At 38.4% G+C, this 14,818-nt stretch overlaps 1 protein-coding gene across 1 annotated transcript in view; it reads left to right on the forward strand.

Moving 5' to 3' along the window:
* The first annotated feature begins 4,810 nt into the window (after nucleotides 1-4,810).
* The window catches only part of LOC127661463 (insulin-like growth factor 1 receptor), a 166,381-nt gene continuing 156,373 nt past the window's right edge, over nucleotides 4,811-14,818 (forward strand). The window contains exon 1 of the mRNA XM_052152201.1: nucleotides 4,811-5,766. Within this exon, the coding sequence (XP_052008161.1) occupies nucleotides 5,670-5,766 (97 nt within the window). The 5' untranslated portion in view covers nucleotides 4,811-5,669. The remainder of the gene's footprint in view (nucleotides 5,767-14,818) is intronic.

Below are 14,818 nucleotides of genomic sequence, written 5' to 3' on the forward strand. Positions count from 1 at the left end.
ATGTGCGGAACCTTTTCAAATGGTATAAACAAGAGTACATACAACAATCTAAAAACATTGTTATAAAACAAAAATGTCAGGTGTACATGGGAGAAAAGATTGCACGAAAGCAAAGCAACATTTTGTACATAGTAAACAGTTGCATGGTTCTTATTGCTTTCAGATTTTTTATTTTAAATATCGTTTCCAAGTATGTTTTAATTTCTTTTTAAAATTTTCCAAATACAGGATATTTTTTAGTCCATTTAACTTAATGTACATAATAACAAGCTAGCACAAATAAGATAATGTCATTTACACTATTAAAGGAATAGTTCACCCCAAAATTTAAATTAATCATCAATCATTTACTCACCCTCATGCGATCCCTGATGTGTATGATTTTCTTTCTACTGCTGGGAGCAAACAAAGATTTTTTTAGAAGAATATTTCAGCACTGTAGATCCACACAATGCAAGTGAATGGTGACCAAAAATTTGGAGCTCCAAAAAGCATATAAAGGCAGCACAAAAGTAATCCATACAACTTCAGTTGTTTGATGTATTTCTTCAGAAGCGATATGATAGGTGTAGGTGAGAAACAGATCAATAGTTAAGTCCTTTTTTTACTATAAATCTCCACTTTCACTTGCAAAATGCTCAATGTTCAAAGTTCTTGTCACCATTCACTTGCGTTTTGTGGACCTACAGACCTGAGATGTTCATCTAAATCTATTTGATCTATTTCTTCAGTGGTTCTCTGTCTGTGGGCTACAACAAACTTCCAAGGGGGCCCCATGATTACCTAAAAATTATGTAAAATAAGTTATATTTACATAATCTAACTTAATAAAAAAAACAACAACAATACAAATCAAGATGTAAACTGAAATATTTTTAAGTCCTCACAAAAACAGTTTTTAATATTGAAGAACAGTTCTTGAAACTTCAGGAATAAAGAAACGAATTAGTTACAATTAATTATTTTAATCTATTGACACTCCTAGTCATCATTACAATAATACTAATAATGTAATCATAATAATCATGTTAATCACTACATCTCAATGTAGTTATACTCTATTTTAAGGTGTCAGATATGGTAAAGAAGGAAACTGCACTTAGGTCATAAAGATCACATAACACAGGCATCTAATGCCTCTTTTAAAATATATAAATCTATGGCACCGGTACTATACCATTCCATTAGACAAAGCTGTGTTTATTGTACATTATGTTGAGGCTGTTAAAAGGTACATAGCGATGTTGTCTGTGTTTCTTGCTCTCCACTGATATGGTCACTGCTAATGTTACCCTGTTTGTCCTCCCTCTGTCATCTCTGCCACAAAATAAGCAGCAAGTTCTACAAGGATTAAAAAAAAAAACAATCCGCTAGTAGTTACACTGTCCACAAGATGGCAACACTACCATACAAATGTGAGTGAAAAAAACAAAGCTTTTTTAACAAGCATGGTTTGAGGCACATTCTTTCTACCTGCAAAACAGTAATAGGACAACTGCTCATGTTTTAACAATAAACAATAAGAACAAAAATTAACAGGAAGAGAGCAAAAGTTAACACAATTTGAAAACATTTGATTGTTATACTGTACAATTAGAGTGTTTTTATGCATTCATTTTACATTCTTTCAAACTGTACTTGAAAATAAGTAAACATTTCCCCCTATGATTAGAAGGAAAATATGGTATTTTTATGCATAATATATAAACATGAAGTATGATAAATATATAAACATTAAGTATCTTCTTTTATATTTTGACATATAATTGATGCTGACATATTCAGATTTGTCCCACTTTGACAAAACCTGTTCCATATGCACTTGCACCCCCTGGGACTATGCAACCAACAAGAGCATGGTGTATTTGTTGTTCTAAAACAGCCAGACATGACAATAAAAATAATAGACAAATTTGAAAAAACATTATTAACATATATAAATTATACTGCACTTTATGTTTTTTTAAACATTGTAATTATTTGTTAAGAGCCTCAGGATTTCATACAAACTGCACTATTCTATGCATTGAGTTCCTTGTTGCCCTCATTTTACTGAACTTAAAACGGCAAACATGATACAGAGCACTCTCTGTCGCTCCTGTTTTGGTAAATGCATTCTGCATCAGTTTTAATCATGTCGTCCTTCATCATTACCCATAAACCACCAACTTCCCACTGAGAAATTGCAGACATTTCTGAAATTCCTTTCACTAGCAAAAATAGCTTGGATTGTAAAATTTGTTTTTGTAAAGCTGAAAGTTTATCTTCATATGGGATTAGCTGTCAATCAACTGTTTAGCTAGTGAAGATATTTTGAATCAGAGCAAATTTTCAGAAAATTAAATAAAATTAAAAAAAGACCTTTCAAATCAAAACTCCTCTGTGGTTTCGGTTTAAGATGTAAAACAAAAAGTCTGTCGTTATTTTGCATTTATATTGTCTTTTTTGCATCTTTTTTTTGCCATCAGGCTGTTTGTGGAACCCATGCAGGATTCCTTGTGTCTTCAATCTGTGTCACATGACCAGAACTTACAATGGGATTATAACATTGACTTTAGCTATGCTGAATCCTGGCCTAGTTTGTAACTCATGAAAGATGACACTGACAAAAATAATGTAATTCACACTAAGTAGTCTAGGTTGTAATATAAACTATAATATCATGTAATTTAATCATCAAAAAGAACAAAAATAATTTAGATAAGACAATTTTAATTAGAGGACCACTGAGGAACATGTCTTAGCTTTACCTTTTTGTACCATAAACTCTGCATTTTTAAAGAAGTTGCATTTTAGTGAACTGATAGTTAAAGCAAACAATAATGCTGCACATTATTGATAGAATAATGAATGATAAAAAGGGCACTTGCATATATATATATATATATATATATATATATATATATATATATATATATATATATATATATATTAAGAGTATATATTGTAAATAATTTTTTGAATGAGTAGTACTTATATATATATACTTAGCTTATTTATTTGCTTTTACAGTATTTAATTATTTATTTTTATTCCATAAACATCCTAAGTTTTACATTATTTTCTTCATCAACCTATTCTGTTATATTTCTCACAATGTTTCTTAGACATCTGTGGTTTTGATATGTGCCCTAGTATAACCATGGTAAAACATTTTTTTACCTTAGAGCACCATGACAATGTAACGAAAATGAATCATTCAGTACCATGATATTACTATGGCAAAGCCACAGTGCTGTTTTTTAGGGCTCTAATTTTGTTTCTTGTCTCATCATTTTATCCTGTCATCTCTGTAGCTTTCACTCTGACCTCATAATCCTCTTTATAGAACTGACACTTTCTGGTACTCTCACTTCATGTTTTTCTTCTTATTAATATAATGTAATGTTATATTTAGTGTTGAATAAACAGCCCATTTTGCTGGATTAAAATGAAGAACTCTGAATTTCTCTGGTTAGATTTGCCCAAAGTGTAACCTGTCTAACATTTATACAGTGGCTGGACTAAACAGAACCGAATTTGGGTTATTTTGAACTAAGCAATGTAGTATATTTCATATCTTAGTATATTTATTTATATCACAACTGTGATTTGATTTCGAAACACTTGCTTGGAATGCTGTTTTGTGTGTTTATGACTAGTAAGAAACGAAATCCTTGTCTGTGGGATGCACGTCTTAAAATATAAAAATATAAAATAAAAAGAGGAGATGACTCCACTGCATCATCTCTAGCGGATGAATGGATTCGCGATTGTAAATCCGTTCCGACTCTATGAATGAAACTCTACATCGGGATTTACACTTAGCTCACATGACTGTATGTCATTGGTAAAATATGCGCACTTCGAAATTGTGGCACTGGGCAGTAGCCTATTGTGATTGTAGCGCATTGATTATAAATCGTTATCGTTGTAGCTGAACATTAGGTAAATATGAATATGGCTAAACTTAATTCCGTTACACTGCTTCATTAACAGAGAGCAGAGACAATATACCCTCCAGCATTCATAAAGTGGGAGTGATGAATGAATCTTTAAAACAGAGTAGTGTATGCTACTGAAAATAGTCACTAGCCTATAGTTATTCTTAATAACCTCGTCCAATCAGATATCAGTATGTAGCAGATGCTTTCAGGTGTTATCCTGCGCGTTTTAATCGTTTTAATACCCCCATACACGTCCTTCTTTGCCTTCCAGGTGAACATTTTTCAATCCCGTTAGTTTTACATATCATTGTTAAAACAAGTATAATTGCATTTCACTTCGATATAAGCTTTAAACAAAGCATCATAAGAAAAGAGAAAATATTCCCACTGTTATTGTAAAATGATACACTAGGCCTATATAACTTTTTATTTATTTATTTATTTAATGTTTGTTTTTTCAGTTTCAGTTTCAAATATCTATTCCACTCTATTCCACTTAGCCTACTGTTAGCCTCTTAGCGGATTTATGTATTAACATTAAATGAATACAACAACAACAACAACAACAACAATAATTACAACTACAAATACATGTTATGGCAGACCTGATATCGGAGTTTTTTTTTATTTAATTTTTTTTAATTACATACCATTTTTATTATACACACTTAATCTTGGACAGCCTATTCTTTTGTTAAAATAAAAAAATATTCCGTCACCTTGACATTTGAGACCAAATGTCCCGAGCTGACCGCTCGCTCTTGCGCAGACTCCGTTGGTAAATGCATCATCTTTTTTAACTGTGGATCTTTTCCACTGCTGCTCTGCTCCATTCCATGTTTTTGGATTCTCTCTCATGCTTCGTGTTCCGTGTGAGAGAAGCCGAGTCTTGTTTACAGCGGAGATTCTACGGAGCGTAGACCGTCAGAAAAGTATTGTCGTCACTGAGGAGTTCAAACGCCGCCGTGGAGACTTGAGTATTTATCACTAGGCTCACGTGCTATTTATTTAAACAGTTCGCGATTTTGTACGTTGTGGAAAACCAAAACCACGCTTGGAAGCCTATCGTGCTCATTCTTGCACCTCGAAAAAAAAAAAAAAAACATATTTAATTTTTTCCCATACCACAAAACGGACCGACCGTGAGAGCGCGTGAAGACGGTAGGGGAGGGTGAGCCGGGGATAGTTGTAGTTGGTGAAACCATTTTTGTCCTGGCGGATATTTTGGATCGAACCCTGTTGCGAGGCTTTATTTAGGCGTGCTGCGATTTCATTCATACATAGATACACTACCAGAGTCATCACGCTTTATCGACCGGACCTATAAATCTCTCTTGACATCGAGATAATCTGATTCATCGCATTGGAATTGGGACATTCTTCAAGGTGTTTTTGTTGGATGAGAATCCGCTCGTGTGGCTGGTACGAGTCCCTCTCGGAGTTTCAAGAAATGGAGGCTGAAGATGCAGATTATCGGTCGAGTGAATTTCGGGGCTCTGGTGATTTAATAGACACGATAAATTCATCTTAATGTTTCCATTGAAGGAAGATTATATAATTATTACCAGATCCCTACTTGCCTCCCGTTATCTTGAAGAGTTAAGGAACTATCTGCATATTCAAAGCGGAATCTTGTGGACTTTTCTCTTGCTTAACAGAAGAAGCGTAGCATTTTGCTTCGGGTTTACATTAGTGCGACAAGACCTTTTTATTTTATTTTTTTAATTTATTAATATATTAGGAATGATATCTGGAGCAGAGAGGGATGTTTGGACCTTTTTTAGGGGTCCTGTGCTGTTGTTTCTCTTCACAATCTGCCTGTGGTCTGCTCATGGAGAAGGTAAATACGGGTTGATGTTTCTCCCTGTAATAAGGAAATAACACAGAATATCAATGTTGTCTTGCAGTCTTTTATTACTTTCATTTATTAAATACATTTATATAGGCCTACGTCTCACAGTGTTTATGGTCACATATATCCTCAGTTGTCTCAAGCATGATCATGTGTGCATGAGTTTACCTGCATGCATTGCTTTAGGTATTCCGTCCAGTTAGGTACAGCGTTACAAACATAGGCCTAGTAATATACACGACCCGACAATACATCAGTTAATTATTACCTAGCCTATAACTCTTAAATATGTTGAAATATCCCTCAGACTCACGTCAAACATATTCATGTCTCTAGGCCCATCAGTTAATTGTCGTGACATCGGAAGTGTTGTAAGTCTTTTGTGCGGCTTTGAATTATTCATAATATGGATCACGTTGATATTTAGATGCTACATGAGAATTATCTTAGAAAATATGATTTGCGTCTTAGCGTACGCGAAAAAACAATCGTACTCGTCCGAGCTGTTAAGAATAGTGTCTGCTAGGCTATATTTAGACCAGACAGAGAGTAAGTTTGTTTTTTACACAGTCATTGTAATATTTGTTGAACCCAGTTAGTCTCCATCATGCGTTAAGAAAAAGGAAAGGAAAGGGTGACTATACTGACCTTGTGGTCATTTCACGTTTTACGTTACATGCACCCAGAGTCATGTACATGTTTTAGAAAATATAAATTTTTTGTAGGCCTACCGACTGCAAATGAAAACTTGTTTTGGGTATGGTACATCAGCCTTAAAGGGATAGTGAGCCCGAAAATGGAAATTCTCTCATCATTTATTCACCCTCATGCTATCCCAGATGTGTATGACTTTCTGTCTTCTGCAGATCACAAACGGAGATGTTTAGAAGAATTATCAGCTCTGTAGGTCCATACGACGCAAGTGAATGGTGACCAAATTTTTTAAGCTCAAAGCACATTAGAACAGCATAAAAGTAACAGTGGTTTAATCCATGTCTTCTGAAGTGATCCAATCGGGTTTGTGTGAGAACAGAAAGGCAAACAAAGACTTACATTAATCGAGTGCTTGATGTATGTGCAGAGAGCTAGAAATCATGATAGCCAAGATGGCAAGATTTATAATGAAAAAGGGGTTATATTTTGGTATTTTCTCACCGAAAACCAATTGGATCGCTTCAGAAGACATGGATTAAATCACCTGGAGTTTTATAGATTACTTTTATGCTGCTTTTATGTGCTATTTGAAACTTCAAAGTTTTGGTCACCATTCGCTTGCATTATATATATATATATATATATATAATGTCCTACTTTATGGCTAATCTATTGTTTTAAGAATTAACAAAATTGTTTGCCTGCAACAATTTTGATAGACTGCGCACTCACAGAATCTACGCCCATGTGTAAAGGTGAGTTTAAACCCAAGAATGGCTCACATTTACATTCAAAAGGAGTTAGTACACCTTTCATGGCCATTGAGTGGCCAGTCCCACATTCTGGCCACTGTGAATGTCAGGGGGGTCTGTTTCTCAGCACCCTGCCGAGACCGGGACCACTGGCCCTATAGCGAGAGCCCAGAGAGGGTTGTGTGGGAGGAAAGCTTTCCCTCTTGGACTCCAATGTTGCATTGTCCTGTGTGTCTCTTTCTCATGCTGTGTAGCAAAGACATTCCACTGACACACTGACCTCAATCAGAGCAAACAGTTATGTTTTATATATAAATAAATTTTATGTCCACTTGTCCAGTTTGATTCCACTAATGTGTTGTTCCTGACTACAGTGTGAATGACCATTTCATTTATTCGATTAAATAAAAATAAACTGTGGAATGATCGCCAGTATTAGAATGCTAGTCAACAGTGGATATATTGCCAAGGTTTATGAATCAATCACAGTTATTAAGAAGATTGTGTTAAGTAGGGTTGCACGATTATGACAAAAATCATAATTGTCTATTATTTCCCTTGATATTGTAATTGTGATTCATTTCGATTAATAGAGTTTACAATAGAAAATGTATTTGGGGTGGATCAACTGCATGCCATATTCTTCATGTTGGCTACACAACCAAAACAATCAGAACTGTTTTCCTGAATGACTTTATTGCTGATTTATACATCAGTAAATCAAGACTAGTTAACTAAACGGTGAACTTTACATTGGCCCTCTCAGAATTTGAATAAAACATACACACAGAAGTGACCAGTGGACATGTCTCTGACTGTTTAAAATGATCAACCACTGCAAAAACATACGTTAAATAGAAAATTAAATTGAGACGTTTAGTTAATTATGGTAATTGTAATCTCGATTATTCATTTAATTAATTGTGCAGCCCTAGTTTTAAGTCATTGTGCTTTGTGGTAATGTGATTGTAGTGTTTTGAATTTTGTGATCGTTCCAGCAAACTTTGTCATCCTACTTGAATTTATTTCTATTGTATTTTTTTTGTTTCTTTGCACATATGCTGTTCATATTCTGTATAGAATATGGGAGAAAAATGTTTATTTTTGTTTTAAAATAGTGTATTGCGTTTTATGGCTGAGTGACGTCATTTCCACTTGCTGAGTCGTCCAATCGCGTCTCGCTCAAATCCAAAGCTGTTCTAAGCTTTGAGCGAGACGCGATTGGACGACTCAGCAAAGTGGAAATGACGCCCTTATACATATAACCATACATTCCTCAATGAAGTACTTCTCAAATCCTCCTAAAGTTTTTCTCTACACAATTCCAATTACTGCTCAAAAAGAAAACATAAATTTGTATAGCTTAATCTAACCCCTCACAAAACTAGAAAGAACTCTCAACAATTCTGCTACTGGATCTTTTTGACTTGACTCAGCTATTATCATGCTCATACACTCAAGTAGTCTTTTCACTGGTTTCACTAACCTGCCTGACCTGGTTCTCACAGTTTCTTCATTTACTTTTGGGGCTGTGTATGACCCTATCACTTTTCTTTGGGAAGCTTTCATTGTGACTCCAGATCTATTACTTGGGGCTTGAAACTTTGAGCAATGATCAGATCTGATATCAGAGATAGATTCTCTGGGCATAGTAACTAGTTCTGCTCGAACACTGTGACTGTTCACAGACCCTTCAGGTATATCTTCTTCATCAATGCCTTCACAGATCAGATCTGACTTGGATGCAATACTCAAATCATCTGCACTCCACTCACTTCCCTTGACACCATCTGTATCACAGTCACTAGACGAGCCCTTTAACAGAATGCGCTCCAACAGGCTGAGACGGTTTTGGGCTCTGGCCTTGCAAAATCTAAGCAGCTATCCTGCTACTCCTTGATTCCTTTTCAGAACTCAACAGAGATCTATAATCTTGGTCTTTTGTCTCACTCATTCCTTCCTCAGAGATTGTGGAGAACATTGTGGACTCAACTTCTGGTTCTTCCAAGGGCAGAAAATTTACAGGCAAGAGGAAGTTACGGTGAACTACTTTACTCTTCATTGTGGTTGGATCTTCAACTCTGTAGATGTGCAATGTTGGGTCTTTCCATGTCACCACATGAACCACTGAGTCCCACACATCTGCTAGCTTCCTTTTTCCCTTCTCTTTCTTGTTCACCAGAAGGACACGATCCCCAACTTCCAAGGCAACACCTTTAGATTTCTTATTGTACTCCTTTGCTTGCCGTTTCTGTGCTCCTGTGGTGTTCTTTTGAGCAATCCTCATCGCTTCTCCAAGATCCTTCTGAAGAGTCTCCACATACTCATCGTAAGTCTCCACATACTCGTTCCTCAAGGCACTCCCAAACATGACGTCTACAGGCAACCTGGGCACCCTACTGAACATCAAGTAGAACGGTGCAAATCCCGTCGTCTCATGAATGGTACAGTTGTAGGAAAACGTAAGTGTCTGTATCGTCTGAGGCCACCTCTCTTTCAATCGAGGGGGTAAGGAGCGAATCATATTCCCAAGTGTGCGGTTGAATCTTTCTGTCTGCCCATTTCCCATTGGGTGGTAAGGAGTTGTATGAGACTTACGGACCCCAGACACCAACAGCAACTCAGCAATCAATTTACTCTCAAAGTTGGCTCCTTTGTCTGAGTGTATCCTCTGTGGGAAACCATATATACAGAAAAACTGATTCCATAGCTTCTGAGCCACAACTTTAGCCATCTGGTTTGGGCAAGCGAATGCATGGGCTAGCTTCGTAAAATGGTCCGTTATTACAAGAACGTCAACATTTTCCCCATGTCTCCCTTCTGCAGACCAGAAATCTATACATACAAGTTCCAGTGGCACACTTGTCTTGATAGATTCAAGAGGTGCTCTAGCCTCAGGTTCCTGAGTCTTCCCAACTACACAGCGCTTACAGTGAGAGACATGTCTTTTGACGTCTGAATCCATACCGGACCAAAAGAGTCTCTGACGGACCAGATGGAGAGTCCTACTTTGTCCTTGATGACCAGCATCATCATGAGTTCCTCTCAAGGCAGCTGCTCTCAGAGAATGAGGAAGTACAAGCTGGTATCTGATTTTTCCCATCCTATCCCTGGACCTGCGGTATAGAACATTGTCCTTGACTTCCAACTTTTCCCAGTGTTTCAGCAGTCTCAATACCAGAGCAGACTCACTATCCCTCTCTCTTCGTGATGGTCTCCTTCTTCTGTCAACAAAGAATATCACACGGGCAATGGTGGGGTCAGCTCTCTGTTTCCCCTGAATTTCTGCCACCGAAAAGACTGGAAGTGTATCCACTCCTCCATACACCAAACTGCTGGCACAATGGGTCAGCCGAGCACCACGGACAGGTCTGCTGGCTTCCCAATCTAGACAGGACTCAAAAATAGCTTTCACACCTTCACTTCTTATCTGACTCAAGCTCCCAACTTGGACACTCTGAACACTATCCTCAGAATTTTGATGGAGTACATTCACTGACAATTGGAAAGCTTCTTGAACTGATTCTAAGGTTACATGATGAGCCTTACTCGCCAAGGCTTCAGAGACTTCCAGAGTTCTGGCAAAGGGACGTCGACTCAACAGATCAGCAGGAATGTTCTGGGTTCCAGGTATGTATTTTAAGTCAAAGTCAAAGGGGGCCAGTTTGGATACCCACCTTTGTTCACAGGCATCTAACTTAGGCTTAGACATGATATATGTCAAAGGATTGTTATCCGTTAGCACTGTGAATGTAGTCCCTTTTAACCAGTGAGCAAACTTGTCGCAAACTGCCCACTTTAGAGCATAAAACTCTAATCTATGAGCAGGATAACGGGACTGAGCCCTTGACAGGGTCTTACTCGCAAAGGCTACTGGTCTGGGCTTTTTCTCCCCCTCCGGTATCTGACTCAAAACCGCACCTAACCCATCCATAGATGCATCAGTGGACAAGAGGAATGGTCTCTTAAAGTCTGGATGTGCTAGAGTAACTGTGTCTGTGAGCGACTGTTTGATCTTTTCCACAGCAAGGTCACATTCTGCAGTCCAGTCTTCAGGGCTTAGACGTTTGGGTTTAGGAAAACAGGAGCGACCCTTCCCACTTTTCTTCCTGATCTTCTGCCCAGCGATCAGCTTAAACAGTGGCTTGGCTAATGCTGAGAGACCCTCTATGAAATGAGAATAATAGTTTGCCATTCCAAGGAAAGATTTGATCTTCATTGGTGATGGAGTCTTTCCATCTTCCTCCATCAAATCCACCACCCTGAACTCACTGATTGCGGATACCTTTGTTGGGTCGGTTGCGATACCGTTCTCTGATACAATATGACCTAGAAACTTCACGGTCTTCCTCAGGAAGTAACATTTCTTTTGGGACAATTTGAGGTTGTGCTCTCTAAGCCGAGAAAATACCATCTCGAGGCGGTCGAGTGCCTCTTTCTCAGTCAAACACCAGTAAGTCATCTAAGTAGCAAAGGAGAGACAGATAATTCTGGTCTCCAAATATCGCAGTCATCATACGAGAGAACGTCGCAGGACTGTTGCATAATCCCTGAGCCATTCGGTTGTATTCATAGAGACCCACTGGCGTTGTGCATGCTGTATACTTGCGGTCCTCTTCATGGTTTGGGATATTATAAAATCCCGATGTTAAATCTATGGTGCTGAAATAGCAGTTATTTCCCAAGGATGCCAGGGCATCAGCTTGGTGAGGCAGTGGATATGCGTCCTTCTCTGTTCTTTGGTTAAGCCACCTGAAGTCTGTGCATATCCGCAATTCTCCAGATGGCTTCCAGACCAGGACTAAAGGTGAGGCCCACTCGCTGTTGGACTTCCGGATGATACCGCGTGCCTCCATTTCATCCAGGGTCTGTCTCAACGTATGGTAGTGAGCCGGCGGAACCCTTCTATAAGGCAGTCGGAATGGTTTTTCGTCTTTCAGGTGTATTCTGTGGACAATATTCTTGACTTCTCCACAATCTAACTTATCACGGGAGAATATACTCTCATACTGCACAATAAGGTCTGCCAATTGCCTTTTCCAGAAGTCATTCACTTCACATGAATCTATATCAATCTGTGTCAGTCCCATTTCCCGCAACTCAGCTGCACAGTCTGTCAACAACATTTTGTCCTCTTCATTAGGTTTGTGAACATGAACAACATTTTGAAGGACCTCTCTTGATTCACAATTCATGTGCTTTGTAAGCTCTAACTCTTCAAGAGCAAGACGGGTGCACCTGAGCAATCTTTGCATTCCGACGTAACACCACTGGTCGGTTCAACATATTTGTCACCTTTACAGGAATCCACTTATCAGCCCACAATGGACACACACTACGAGCAATCATGACGTTCCGTGGTGAAGATTTGGAAGTTGAGGACTCTACCATCACAGTACTCCCGACAGACAATGGAACTTCTTCTTTCAACCTTCCCCAGACTATATGTTCGTGTTGTGGCTCCAGTGTCACACACTGCCTTAATAACACAGTGCCAACTCTTTTTGGCATCCTGTCTCCGTGCCAACGGTCGACATTAGAAAGTAGACTGAGAAGAGGGTCATTGCTATTTTCTTTAACAGGCTGTGAGATTTTCTCCCAGTACCACTTTGTATTCTTGACCTGCTGAGTCACGTGTCTTAAAACATTAGAGCCTACTATCATGTCATCCTCTTGACCTGGAACAACTAAAAAGTTCACAGTCATCTTGCACCCAAGCAAATCTACATTTAGCTCATATGCACATTTTGGCTTTGTCTGGTTGCCTCCACATCCAGTCAGCACTTTCTTTGTGGGTTTACTCAAATTATCACAAATAAGACTGTGATCCTGAAGTATGCGCTCAGCTGACTCGCTCAGGGTACAGGTTACAGATCCACTGTCTACAAGGGCTAAGAGTTCTACTTTTCCTTCGACTAACGCAGGTGCACGGAAAAGATCATCTTCATCATTCACTTTTATATAGATCGGTTCTTGAAGGAAGTGTGAACAACTATTCTCAAAGGTATTGGTTCACCCTCATTGCTTGCCTTTTTAGACAGACTGTCATCAATTTTGTTATGAACATTAACAAAATTCTCTGGGGATTTTGGTTGACTGGTACCCACACTATTCCCCTCTAAGTGTGGGCTTTCTAGTTTAAAGGCCGCTCGGAATCAGAAGACATTCTGGTTGTTTCTCGCTTGACTGGTTTTCTTTTGGGGCATTCGAAACCTCTGTGTCCAGTCTCAAAGCACCTGAAACACAATCCTTCTTTGAAACAATGCATTTTTGTCGTGTGATCAAGGGACTTACAAACTCCACAAGAACATGAATATGCAGTCGGTCCTCCAGACGAGGCTTTGACTTGTACTACTTTTGGCTCTTGCTTCTTCTGTGAGATGAAAATCTGTTCTAGTAGGGACCAAGAAGAGCTGGATCAATATCACTGGACTGACTACTGGCAGAAGCTTGCTGCTGTGTCATACACCAGGCACCAGAGGGATTTTCTTCAGCTTGTAACTTTCTCTCCCCACTGGCTGACTGCTTATCTCTATGATGGCTGTCTATCAGCGCTTGAACCTCTCCAGCAGTCCAACTCTCCAGTGGTTTACTCCGCAATGCCGCATACAATGCAGGTTCCGGACAGTGCCTAACGAACATCATCGTCACTTCATGACCAGGGTCTTCAACTTTTTTTCCCCTTCTCTGTAAGCACTCATCAGCGAGGTCAACAGCCTTATTAAGTCTGATCCAATAATCTAACCCACTTTCTGATCTTCTGGGTACAGTCTCGTAGAAATCTCTCAGAGGGGTAGTCGAGGAAATCGCATCCCCAAAGTGCTGTCTCAGAATTGAGAAAATAACATGTGGATCTCTACTCAAATTAATCAGAGGGTTGTTTCGTATGCTGGTCCTCACAACATCTTTAGCACGGCCCAGCAACCTATCAAGAATTTCCTATATATATACATAAACATAAGAGTATTTTATTATATATGCATTTATTGTTACATTTATTATATATATATTTACCTGATTGAGTGTGTTTATGATGTGTTGTATGTAATTTGTGATGTATGTTGTGAAAAGAAATGGAAGAAAAGAGATATTGTAAAAGAATGTTTATTAGCAAATATTGTGTAGAACAGCTTTGGATTTGAGCGAGACAGAGACTACAGAACTGAGAGTGTGATATGTTAATTCCTGTCCTGTTTTTAATAAACTGCAGACGTAATCCCTCTGAAGAGCGTGGTGTCGGTGGTTCATTTGTGGTGCTGAGAAAGAACCGCTACATGATGTTTTCAGGCTAAATGAATCAAGTGTCTTCACAAAGCGAATGTCACAGTTTTTCATATACTGTCATTGCAGCATGCATTTGCAGACTGTGTCTCATGCTTATAGTGAAAATATTATAAAATATTCCATCCTAAATTAATGACCATGCTCCACTGGGAAGTCCTATTTGGGCTTGTATACTTTTATCCTGTTCATTTTAATAATCTAGTAAGTCTAATAAAATGTAGTTTAGCCTCCTTTCAAGTTTCACCACAGTAAACTTTCCATGCCATTTCTTCCAAGTATATGGCAAACAAGACTCCATGGTTCATTGAGGAAGAGAGAGAGAGGGAGAGAAGAAACATGAGGTTTGAAAA

Source organism: Xyrauchen texanus, chromosome 21 (assembly GCF_025860055.1).
Source record: "Xyrauchen texanus isolate HMW12.3.18 chromosome 21, RBS_HiC_50CHRs, whole genome shotgun sequence".
Taxonomy (NCBI): domain Eukaryota; kingdom Metazoa; phylum Chordata; class Actinopteri; order Cypriniformes; family Catostomidae; genus Xyrauchen; species Xyrauchen texanus.